This window comes from Habropoda laboriosa, unplaced genomic scaffold (assembly GCF_001263275.1).
Source record: "Habropoda laboriosa isolate 0110345459 unplaced genomic scaffold, ASM126327v1 scaffold105, whole genome shotgun sequence".
Classification (NCBI taxonomy): Eukaryota; Metazoa; Arthropoda; class Insecta; order Hymenoptera; family Apidae; genus Habropoda; species Habropoda laboriosa.
In genome coordinates this window covers 208637-221733 of record NW_017100206.1, presented here as the reverse complement: position 1 = coordinate 221733, position 13097 = coordinate 208637, and the positions used below count along the sequence as shown (strand labels likewise).

At 43.8% G+C, this 13097-nt stretch overlaps 1 protein-coding gene across 1 annotated transcript in view; it reads right to left on the bottom strand.

Moving 5' to 3' along the window:
• Positions 1-13097, bottom strand: part of LOC108570593 (plexin-A4) — a 252813-nt gene that overhangs the window by 89421 nt on the left and 150295 nt on the right. The window contains exon 5 of the mRNA XM_017932473.1: positions 6797-6979. Within this exon, the coding sequence (XP_017787962.1) occupies positions 6797-6979 (183 nt within the window). The remainder of the gene's footprint in view (positions 1-6796; positions 6980-13097) is intronic.

Genomic DNA, 13097 nt, shown 5'->3' with positions numbered 1-13097 from the left:
TCGGTCTGGCGGCCAAATGTGAATTAAATCGTTTATTGTCATAATCCGCCAAACCGAGGCTTCGTTGCCGCCCTAATGAGGTCGCAGCAGAAACAGTTAAAATTGCAGTAAACTTTAAAGTGACTGTAGAGAAAAGAAGAATTGTCGAGTTTAATATAGAACTTGAAATTTGATAAGACGAATTAGAATTTCCTTGGAGTTGAACGAAACGGAATTGAATCGTATCGCATTTTTGCGTTGCGTGATTAAATTTACGAGCGATAAGCTTAGGACGTAGGAAGAAAGGACAAGTATTGCCGGTCGAGATTAGAAAGGTTGAAAAAGTCGGCGATAATACGGCATTTCGTTCTCTTACGTCATCGTAAATTCGTTTCATTAGACTGTATGACCACGTGTTCCGTGTTGAGCGGACATTTCCTTCCGGTTTTCGCTTCTTCGTGCACTTGTTTGCCGCTTCCTTTTCTCGTCTGTTACCCATTTATTCCTCGCCCGCATTTTCTCGACACGTTTTACTTCTCCTTTTATTTTCGTGCTTTATTTTCTACGACGTTTGCACCAACTTTTTTCCCGCGCAGCTCTGCTTCTTCTTCTGCCTTCAGCTTTTTACTTTTCATTGTTTTCGGCTGCTTTACAACGTCCTGTTCACAGAATATCCCCACCGTTCTGTCGTTCTTTTTTTCTTTCTCTCCTTCACGAAGTTTGCGCGATGTCCTTTCTGCTAACCAGCGTGTTCTCCGTTTCTTCTTTTGTCCCTCTCTATTCTACGCTGTCCGCGTTCGAATTAATTAGAGAGAACTCTTGTTCGAATGGTTTTATCAATTGCAAAGTTGCAGGGGATGTTATTTATATTAAGGACAGGGAAACGACCGGGCAAAATGCTCTCGTTGCGCGGGAAAGTAGCGAAGTAATAAGTAGAAAAGTTTCAGCGAAGAATGAAAATCTAATTAAAAAAGTTCCCTTCGGTCCCTGCGGAATTTATATTAAGAAGCAGCGAGTATTGTCGTTAAAAAAAGAAGAAAAAAAAAAGGAAGAAAGAGAGGAAAGAAAATATATCGCCTCGAAGAATCGTGTTGTTTTTTCTTTCGTTTCTTCGTTCCGTGAGTAGAGCGTTGCGTATTAGTTTAATCAGGTCAAACCTATTTGTTTCGGTAATAGCACGGTGTAATAGTTACGCTGACCGCGGGCATAAAGTTGCTCTAATTAGCATATTTACCACAATTTTGCTTATCTTCGAAGGAGAACGAGTCTTCACGCTCTGACGGACCAATTGCAACATAATTGCTCGCTTAAATAATATGAAAATCATTCCCTGCTGACGTATGCCGTGAACACGATAACCGGCGTGCAAACCGCTTATCTTTGTAAACGCTTACTCGAATGTTGTAATGTTGCGGGGAAAATTCGATCTGCGTAACGAACCACGAAGTGGTAACTAATTGCGAAAAAACGGGCGGTTGGCATTTTCGTATTTCTTAATTAGCACGGTAAGAATGCAAAGTGCAGTAAATTCTCCACAAGTGTCAGTCCGCAAGGAACCTGAACCTGACACTTGTAGAATCAGGGACTACGAGCCTGGCGCCCGCCTTTGTAGTTTGCCGAACGTAGACAAGGACAGCGAATAAAAGATAAGGATGAAACGTGAGTCGAGGCAATCAAACACGATATAATTTGAACAACATTTACTTATTAACACGTTCACTGTCTGGCGTGACAGTAAAAAAAATTTCACATGAAAAAAGTAAAATTAAAGAAATTATATTTTTCTATTATGAATTGTCGAGCCGCGAAATCTTGTAAAAGAAACCGATATAACATAGGCGCAGCAATAACGCAGACCTAGGCGTAGGACCATCTACACTGACACTTGTAGAATCCAAACTGACTGACACTTGTAGAGAATTTACTGTATTCACTTTTCAAAGGAGATTAAGGCAAATTATCGTGTTTTGTATTCAACATTCTAGGCGTTTTGAAATAAAACAGCTCTTACAGGAAATTAATGTAAATTTACCGTTTGACAACTTTGTTACTTTTTCATTATTCAGAATAACATTCTCGAGAGTCAACTTTTTTAATACTCTTTTATAATTAGTAAATGTTCCTCAATTTGTTATCTTCTCTAACTAAACAAACTTTAAAATACAAAAAAAGTACATATACACTTCTGTTGTGTCCTGAGAGTGACACAAAACAGACAGGTCTACAGGGAAAGTTTAACAAACGGAAACATTTGTCAATCTAGACCACAGTGACTTTCTCCGCGGAATAGCCACTAGAATTCCAAGTCGTTTTTAAAGGCGGGCCAAAAAGTGCAGGTCCATTTTGAGGACCACCCTGATGGCTCTTTCAAGGGTGTGGCCTTTCTGAATCTCCTCAATGAAAGTGAAAGAACGTACCAATAACTAAACTTTTTCTCAACATAATTGAAAATATAATAACACCACCCAAGCAGGTCGCCTAAAATTCCAAATTTCTGCAACTCGCGAGTACTCTCGCAAAACAATTCTCCAACACGCCAAAAACCCACTAATCCCATAGCACAGACACACTAGATTCACAGCAACATTAACCGAAGTAACTAATTCTTTCCGACAAATTCACACAAAGTTAATTCAACGCGCGAACAAGCACGAGCCACTTCTAACTCAGGAGAGTAAGGCGAGTGACACCAGCTTCCGTTCGAATAACGTACAAATAATCCCAGAGTATATCCCCCGAATATAAAACTCGGCAAATCTACCAACAGTTAATTGCGCGAAACGACGAAGCTGCGGGAGGGATGAAAAGCGTAACGCCGAAAATTATTCGCGTTTCTTATCTCTCCTCCTCTCTCGAAATTTAATACTCTCGCCACAGACATCGGTTAACCCAGGCATCGGAGATTTCCCCGCGGCCTTCGATAAATTTTTAATAGCTCGAATCGCTTGAAACGTCAGCCAAAGAGACGTGTAGGCGTCTCTCACCCTCCCAGCCCTACCTTTATCCACCGCCCCCCGTGGCATTTTCAACAGGGCCACGGGTGTTCCTTTCAACGAATTTGCACGGCGTATTTGCGCTCATTCGCGGAGCTATTTGACTTTCGCGTTTGCACACAGATAATTATAATCGAAGCCCGACGATCCGCGGCCGCCACCCAGCGGCGGCTTTAATTAATCACGATGAATAACGACGGGGCCACGCGAAACTTCGTTAACTTGCAAATTTTCCCCGGGACCCTGCCTCCTCCAGGATAAATTCCCTCTCTCCTCTCTCTCTTCTTCACGAAGGCCTGCCTGCCCTCTTCTCTTTGATTTTCCGGCAGCGATTTTGCATTTCCTTTGGCGGTGCGGTGTTAATGAACGCCTGGGAAAAATCGTGGACCGATAGGTAATTGATTCGCCGACTGCGATATCCGGGCGAGCGTAAGCAGTTAATTGTTGTAATTGAGAAAACGGCGAAGTGAAGGTGTACGAGAGTGGATTGGTAGTTTGGTTTATTGTCTCGACGAAACGACGTTGCCCGATGAATACTTCTATTTGCTTTATGTTAAGTGGTTCGGCTGATGTGTTCTACGCATGCTGTACTCGTTCAGTTTTCACCGAGTGATTTGATGCTACGTTTAGATTCAATCTCGAGATTTGATTTGGTTGTGCGTGAGCGAGCGTTGCTAACTTTTTCTCACTTTGTAATATAAACATGGAATATCACGTCGGAAATTTCATTCGCAACGTACGACAGGGTTACGCGAACGTGGAAACGACGGATATTTGTCGAATATGAGATCGGTATCCGTGAATTTCCTCGGATTTCCCAATTAGCGAGGAACTTGGAAAAGACTCTGTTCTATTCGGAGGTACGCAATCTCCCTACGAGATCAACGAGCAAAATGTAAAATACACAGGATCCGAACGGTGGTTATCACTGGATCCTCTGGCGGAAAGTTAGGCAGCTCGATCAAACTGTTCATCGCGAGGAGATTGCAGAACAAATTGAAGAAGGCTTCACAGCCGGTAATTGTGATTAATTGGAAGAAGTCCGCGGCGTGATTTTCCTAGAAATTCAGCGTGGTGGAACGATACGGGAGAGGTAACGCAGCCGCCACCGCGAGGTAAGAGATCCATAATCTTACGATCATTCGTTCCTTTTCCATCCGCCGTTTCGAATCACCTAACGCCGCGCCGGGACAGCCTACGCTCTGACGCGAGATTGCGGAACAAATCGGCGGGAATTTAGCCCCGGCGATCGTGATTAACCTTTACGCTACCAAGGGTGACTATAGTTGGCTCGTCATTAAGCCGCAGTCACACACGGTCGACCGGTAATCGTCGATCGAAATCGTTCCTTCGTTCGTTCTGTTGTTGAAACAATTAAGCCTCCTTCCATTCCGATTGATTTAATCAAGTCGCCGGAGAAAAGTCGCGATCTCCTACGTTATCTCGATCTACGCTTTGAAAATAGTTGTACAATGTTTCATGAATTATTCAGGACCAACGATAACATTCTTTTGTTCTTCGCGTGTCACGCTTAGTTTTATCTTCTCGATCCTTTCTGAACAGCGTTGCTCTTGTACGATTACAAAATTATATTTGGAGTTTGAAAAATGCGCGAAAGGTTTGAGGGTTGATTTCATCCCTTTGAAGTGAATTTCCATTAGAAAATAATTTGAAAATTAGAATTTCAGAATTCTTTACATAGTACACCTAAGTATATCACAAGGGAGAAAAATCTGGCGTTATTTACTTCGATTTTACTTTACTTCGAAGGATTAACTTCCTAATAACCCTAAAATAAGATAAATCCCCAAAGTCACACTCTCCCTAAAAAGAACCGCTTCTATTCGTCAGAAATTCCGCGATTACCTCGATCCACGTTTTCCACCGCTATCGTGTAACACAATTCCGAAAATAAAGCACGATCCAGAGGGGGAGGGGAGAAGCAGGACTATAAGTAACCGGAAGAAATCGGAGAGGATTTAGCCGGGATAATCGTGATTAATCACGACAGATTCGAGAGGGCCAACGCGAGATATCGCGTTCCTGGATAGCAGCAGCATCCACGAGCGATAACGATCCACGAGCGACCGCGATCATTTTTCCAACGATTGCGCACGCCGACCTGCACGTAATTTCCTTTACCTATTTCCAACGTGGGTTTTTCATCTCTCCGTACGGAGAGTCAATTACGCAGCTCGCGTTACAAACCTTTTGATTCACGACGTTCGCCTGGGCACCGAATAATAATCGCCCGCGGGGGGATCTAATCGCGATTAATTCGACGAGCGGCGATACGATCGAGAAAGGAAGTTGGAGCAGTTAGAATTCACCCTTTCCTCTATTACCCGCCGCCGCGGCTCGAAACGTTGAGTTGGAGCTGTCGAAGTTCGCGAGACGGTCCACGGGACTCCATTAGCCTCGTTAAGCGTTAACGCTTCGCGAGCAACGATATTCCGTAATGGCTACCTGGGTAGCCGAGGCTAATGGAACGCGGGTAGAAAGCGGATTTCACTGTAGCCCCCGATTCTGTCGTTCGCATTAATATCTATTGTGATTACTTTCGCCGTGGCGCCCGGTGCAGCCGATTCGGGATTAATTATTACGTCGAAAGAGAGCAAGAGAGAGAGAGAGAGCTTGGAAATGTAACGGCTCCGAGAGAGACAGAGAGAGGGGCTCTTGTAACCGGCCACGCGACGATGCTGATTTTATTGCCTCGCTGGCTTCCATTCCGACCAACGACCACGCCGTTGCTGTTCGGGGACGGAGTTCGAGTTCTCGTTCGAAACTTTCGACCGGGGGACGTGTTGATGAGAAAAATTTCTGGCTTGCACGGGATACGAAGTGGGATTTGCACTGGGGTAGGCGATACCGTCGCATTGTTTAGAGAAAGGGAGAAGGGATTAAGAATTTTTTTTTGAGAATTGGCGAGGGTGGAAATGTCGGGGTGAGAAGTGATTTAAAAAGTGAGTGAAAGGGGAGATTGATAGGTGTTGTCGATGAGGAACAATTTGAATTGAATTAACCCTTTAAGTTACAAGTTTTACTGTCCAATTCTCGTAACTTGTCCACGGTGCCGAAAAGAATACTTTATTCCAATACATTGCGATATGCATAAATAATATGTGAATAGTTAGAAATAAAACTATTTAAATATGCTGCGTGATGCATTAGATGAAAATTTTACAAGTACTACCATTTATTCCAACTAAATGCTTTTACCAATTTCGAGACCGCCGGTCACCGATCACCCCCACGGCATTCAACGTGTTGATTTCTATTTCACTTAAATATTTTTGTAACAAATCTGAGGATATAGTGTCAAGTTTTACTATTATTATTTATTCATTAACTGTACAGGAGACAGTATTAGAAAGACACATTTTTAGGTCAGATCAATGGGTAAAATGTTGTTGTAAGTGAAGGTTAAAATGGTTAAATACGAACGAACTTGACGTTCTTTTCCTCTTTCTCGTCAAATTTCGTATTCCTGTATCAGCGATGTTGCAACGATTCTATGGAAAAAGTTTCGAAACGAACCCCTTGTGTCGGGGATTATCAAACTCGTCGGGAGGGGAAAAATAGAACGCAACGGGAGGGTGCTCCTCTTTAGCGTAAAGAATCGACGCATTGTACAGGGTGAAAGGTCAAAGAGCGTTAAAAATACAGAGCCGGTCCGAGGGTCGTTATGGAAGAATTAGATTGTGGAAAATATGCAGCAAGCAGATAACGAACGTACAAGGTTGGCCTAATGAAACAGGCCCGGTACCGTTCGAGCGCCTCTTGCTCCTTTTCGATCGACGAGATAAAGAGTATCGTGCACTGACCTTCTTCAGGTGACCCTTCATCGTGCCCAAGAAGACGACCGTGTAGTCGCCGGTCGAGGTGGCTGCCACCGCCGTTAGATGTGTGTTGAAAGTGAGTACCGGGGTTCCTTCCACCGGATCCTCACCTCCGAGAGGCGTGTTCACGTCCAGACCGCAGAAATCTTCGCCGATCGTTTGCAGTTTCTGTAATCAGAGAGAAATGGAAATTACGATTAATTTGGGGGTTCCGGTTTCGTGGAGGTGAGAGTGGGAGATCTGAATGTTGCTGGACTCCTGAATGTTAAAAAATTGAGAAATTGAAAATTTGAAAATCTGCTGATGTGACAATTTGAAGATTTGAAAACTTAAAGATTTCAAACTTTGGAGATTTGAAAATTTGAAGATTTGAAAATTTGAAGATTTCAAACTTTGGAGATTTGAAAATTTGAAGATTTGAAAATTTGAAGATTTCAAACTTCGAAGATATGAAAATTGAAAGCTTAGAAAATTCGAAGATTTCAAACTTTGATGATTTGAAAATTGAAAGCTTAGAAAGTTTGAAGACTTTCGAACCTTGAAAATTTGAAAATTCGAAGCTTTGAAAATTCAAGAATCTTCACCTTTAAATACGAAAATTTGCAAATTTGAAAACAATTCGCTCATCGCATCGGTCACAGCAATCCGCTGTCGTTCGAAATTGCATAAAATTTAGTTGGTATGTAACATTATGACATTATGCGGATCAGCGTCCGCTTCTACGAACCACTCCAGCATGGAACAAGTGTACTAATAACAATTACGTCATATTGTTGCGGGAAATTGAATACTGTAGTGCAGCTTTTACCTATAATACCACTATTTTGCATGATAAACAACGCAAATAATGCCGCTCGTTGCGCACACTTCTTAAGCTGGATTAGAATTGTTTCATACTCGAACGGTATATCTACAACATTATATTATATAAATATTCAATATCCGCGACAGTTATATTTTGACGAGTTAACGAACTCGTCGCAATCAGCCGTTACTTCCCGTTCACGTTGAAGCTTTCAGCAACAGACGATAAAAATAAGCTTCCAGTGATATTGACTATCGATTCTGAAAGTTTTCCTTGAATATTGGCTGAGTTTCTGATATGTCAACTGCTATTACGAAGCAGTAAGAAATTCCAAGTTTACCAAGCCTTAATTAAGATCTTAAGTTTCCTCACTCATGAATAACTAAATGAAAAAGTATCGAGGTAAATGGATATACGAATTTCAAATCGTGAAACCAGGGAAAAAGTCACGCTCCTGTACGTTTATTCGAACGTTAATCTCAAGCAAGTATGCATTGTCTAGCATAATCGATACCAACCCGTACGTTTATTGTTCCTACTCTATTACAGCCCGGAAATCTCCTAGATTCGTAGTTTGTTGCAACGTCCTAGATTCCCGCGAATCTGGAACGCTTCGAACGAAGATGAATCTGCATCCAGTTTCAATACCCGATACTTTCGCTTAAACGATAATCCACCACGGACGTAAAACCCAACGTCCGATAATTCTACACCCTAAGTACACCTTCGCGTCGCAAAATCCTATACCTCAAACATAAAAAAAAAATCTACATCCCCTTTAATATCCCAAGAATTCATCGTCTGAAGAGCACGATCAATTCGCTCGTATCGACAATATTATCGATCACGCGTGGTCCATATACCGAGATACCGAAAACTGACGAACATCCAGATATTTTAAAATCCGACCATCGATGCTATTACGTGGCGCAGATATTCGCAATAATATTATAACATATAACGCAATAATACTATCGTCAAAGCGAATTCAAAATATTATCGTCAACCTCCACTGATTAATACTACCGATCGCGTACGGGTCGTTTAACTCTCCCGCCGGAGTCCCTTTAATCGACTCGAACCACCTGATCCAAGGCCTCCACAAATCAAACCACAGGAAGAGAACAGCGTTCCTTAGAAATAGAGACGTACGCATAAATACCTCGCGCACGCTCCTATCTGTGATCGCGGGGAGGCCTTGAAGGTGCGCAAGGTTAAATCGCGAGATGATTAGGTCACGGCGACGATCGTGTGAAACGCAGCATCCTCGCGGCGAAAGGAGAGACACGGGTATCTTGCGATTTCCACGAGGTTTTCGTTACGGGGAAAACCGGCGGAGGTCGTAGGTTATCTCGCGCGCAGAGCGGAATCCACGAAAAGTATCCGCGGTAAAATATCGCTAGCCTTGCCGCGATAAATTATCACCGCGTCCAACGATTAATTGTTGCGGCGGTGTGCGGCGATTAATCGCGTCGCGGGACCAGATGCGATACTTTATTGCTCTTGTGCCGAACCTTCCGCTCTGGCCGTCGTGTTTCTCTTAGACGAGCGCAAGAAGTCCACGAGCTTCCGGTTCCTTCCGTGCTTCCTCCGCGAAATTGGAGACGCTTCCGCGCAGATATTCTCCGTGACAGTCTGGTTGATTGTTGCGCGGAGTTTTTGCGCTGGCAAATAGAGTTTTGGTTTCTTGCGGTGAACGGTCGTTGACGTTGATTTAATTGTGCCGAAGTTACGATTAATTCTCTGGCCGCACGGTACAGACGTGAACTTTAGATGTTCGGTGTATTCTTTCTACCGCGAGGAGTATTCTGTTGTACAGGATGTGTAGTAAATCGTGAGGCAAACGACAAGTAGGTGATTTCTTATCGAAAAATAAGTGAAAAATGTGGAATAGAGTTTTTTGATAGGTTGCCTAGTTTCCGAGAAAAGTGACTTTGAATGTAAAGGTATAGTCGGTCGAAGAAATATGGCATCGAAATTAAGAAACTTTATTCTGCATGATTTACTTACCTTTTCCATAAGAAATCACCTATTTGTTTGATTTACAGGACATCCTATATGTGTGTTGAATAGAATTGACATAAAAAACTTTATTTCTCGTCCAACCACCTAAACTGAAAATTCCACTTAACCAAAGTAGCGAAATCATTTTAAATCCTCCCTGAAGATTTTCAATTACCATCAATCGGTCAACCAACCACACGTTCCCATAATCTGTCCCACGCCATTACGAATTAGCAGGCTTAATGAAAACCAAACTGTTGCCGGGATTCGCCCGACCAAGGGGTGCCAGCCTTTCCCGGTACCTGGTTGCACGCACACAAGCACACACGCATTCTTGCTAGCCGCACACGTATACACGCACACATAGAGAAAACGTTGAAGCTTTCGTACGCTGGTACACGGTGCAAGAGAGGTCAATACATCGACGAGTAGAGGTAGAAAGCATCGTTTCTAGCGGGGGCACCGGCAAGTCGGCTCTATTTACATTCCAGGGTTGCTTTCGCCACCCTGTATACACTGCACCGAACAATTATTTGCATTCCTGGTGCTAATACGCCGCCCGACGTTACGGAAAGGGGGTACACACTTTCGCTACGGAACACGTTCCATCTTTCTCTTTCTAACCGTATATACGTCGCGGATCACTTCTTCCATCCGTTCTTGCCGATGTGTGTTTTTTTTTGTCGAACCAGAGGCAGAAGGCCCAAAGGAACAATGGTTATGGTAAAACAACGGGGTGCACCCCCGGTTGTGCTATTGAAAACACGCCTAATGCGACCATCAAGACGAAACGGAGGCTCGTTACTACGCGCTCTTTGTTTCACCTTCCTCGTCTACGCTTGCTGCTCTCTCTTCTCTTCTCGGGTTCGCGTGGAAAATTGGAGTAACGACGTGTTAGCGAAACACGCTACTACGAGCCGTCGTCGCTTCTCGCGCGCGAACGCACGGCAATAATCCTCCTTTTTTCCCTTTTTTTTTTCCACGTACGAAAACCGTGCGGATGCGAGCGAGCGGTGCCCGCGGACAAGGTGATTAATTTACGCGTTTCCTGCTTCAATGGGAATCGTTTGATTACGAGCACACGCCGGGGCTCGCGCGTTTGTCCGCGGCTTTTCATTAAATACGATGATCCGCGAGAGGAGAATTCTCGATGGTTACCGGGAGATCGATGTTAGAATGCCCGGGCTGAGTGGAATTGCTTTGAGAAACTCGCGCGTTTGTGCAACGTCCACTTGCTCGTTAATGATCCGGCGTGGGTGGTAAAAGTAGGATTCTTGCGGTTGTAATTAATAAGTGTAGAGAGAATGGGGGGAGATTGTTACGAACGAATATTTTCAAATGTTTCTCGAAATTTCCTGCACGTACAGAGGGCAAGAATTAATAAACGTTTCGTAGCAGGAGATATTACAGCGGGATAACTGTTAAAAGTATAAATGCCGGGATATTAAACGCGACATACACGCCGAAGGTATTAATATTAACCGCGAATGGCAAACTTTACGTGTGCTACACGTGTGGAAACGGGATAAATTATTCCACGACGATCAATGCAACGCGCAGCTTTCTATTTTACGTTAGCTTCGTTTTAATTAATCCGACGAATTCTCTACTTTACGCTGCTGATTCGGCGTATCATTTGAGAAAACTGATTCATTGGGAGTATTAATCAAAAGAAAAGAAAGGCTTGTAACGATATTTGAATTCAAATTCAATTAGTCACCTCGTTATTAACCCAAAATTTCAAATTTTACGTTAGATTCGAAGTTAGGTTTAAAAATGGCTATACAGTAAATGGTTAACTGCGTTCTTTCGTTAACAGTGCCCTCGGCAGCCCTTTTTGCGGGCAAGGGCGCCCGCCGATGCCCGCGGGCAAGCCGAGGGCAAAATCGCGGGCTAATGATGACCCATAGGTTAAAACGAAGTGGATGAACATATCTTCGAAACATACTTTCCCTTCTTATAACAGAGCGATAGTTATTACATTACATACACGCACCGTTGCCCGCGGAGGGCAAATAGCTGCCCGTACGGGCAACGACTGAACACCACTGCTCCAGATACCGACTATTCAAAAAACCGAGTTATCCCAACCTCCTCAATTAAGAATTTCTTCGAATGAACGTCAACCCATTCAGACACGTTCGTTGAATGGCACATTCTCGAGCTACTTCTTCGCACACCTTCTTGAAAAATAATACACACGCCCGGGGATCCTCTAATTATTTCCAACGGCGCGCTACTTCGCCGTCGAACTCCAACGAAATCCGATTTACCTGTAACCGGCAAACAATTCAGCTTCGGCGTGCAGGGACTTCATTAAAATTTAACGAACGCCGCTCATTTGCCGGTCTCTTGGCGAGCGCGCGCGTGCCGCGTGAAACTGTGTCGAAATAAAAGCGGACTCGCGCGACGAATGGAATCGAGCGTGTTGCCGCCGCAGCTACGAACACTCTCTTCTCCCCGTACCTACGTCGTGCTTCCTCTACCTTCGCCGTCGGTACAGTCGTAAATCACGCAGTTGCACAGAGAGTCGGCAGTCACCGAAAAAAATGGGAATAATCGTGGACGCGGTAACTGGAACGCCGCGGCGTCAAAGGAACGTCGAGCTGCAGGCCGTGCAATTAATACCGGGGCATCGAAGTTACGTTGCTCTTGATGCCCACCTTGTGACAGTTTACCCCCCGTCGTCTATAGGTGTGTACGCGTGTCCACGAGCAATGTCAACACGGCTAATTATCGGGCGCAAACCTCCACCACGTCCAATAAGCGGCGTCAATATACGGATAACTTTCAGCGTGCGCGCGCGGGCGCACGAACACACACGAGCCAATCAGCGGTCAGATTTTTCTCGCGGTAAATTCGAAACGTAGAGAAGACGTCGTTTACGGGGTGGAAAATATGTGTGTATACATATACAGCGCAAGTTATATTGCGGTGAAAGATACGATACAGGTGGAAAATGATAACGAGTTGTGAATTTCAATATAGAATTTCACGATGTTTTCCATGAAATTTATAGGAAATTATTAAAACAACAGGTCTGTCGAAGTGACGTGTTTTATGTACGTTAGAAAGGATATTAATACGTGTACGAGCGCGGATGGGGGAATTGAAATCGATCGGACGTTTATGAATGTTATCGAGGATATCCGTGATAAAGAAATACACGTCGGATATAATCGAGTAAATCGCTCTAAATAATCGAACCGTCTCGTTGAATTCGCCGGTGGAATATGTTATCGGAAGTTCCGATAGAAATATTACCGCCCAGTTGAAACGGCCCGTTTGATTTTCCTTAATTATCGGGCGAAACCGTGATCCTCTAATTATTTCGAGGTTTTCATCGAGTAGTACCGCGTCTGAAAGGGAATTTTTTATCAGTTTCGAAACGTTGCCGCCCGGCTTCAAATACGAGAGCACAAACGAACTGCAAAATTTCCCCTCCTACGCGTGTAACGTGAAAAAAAAAAAGTGACG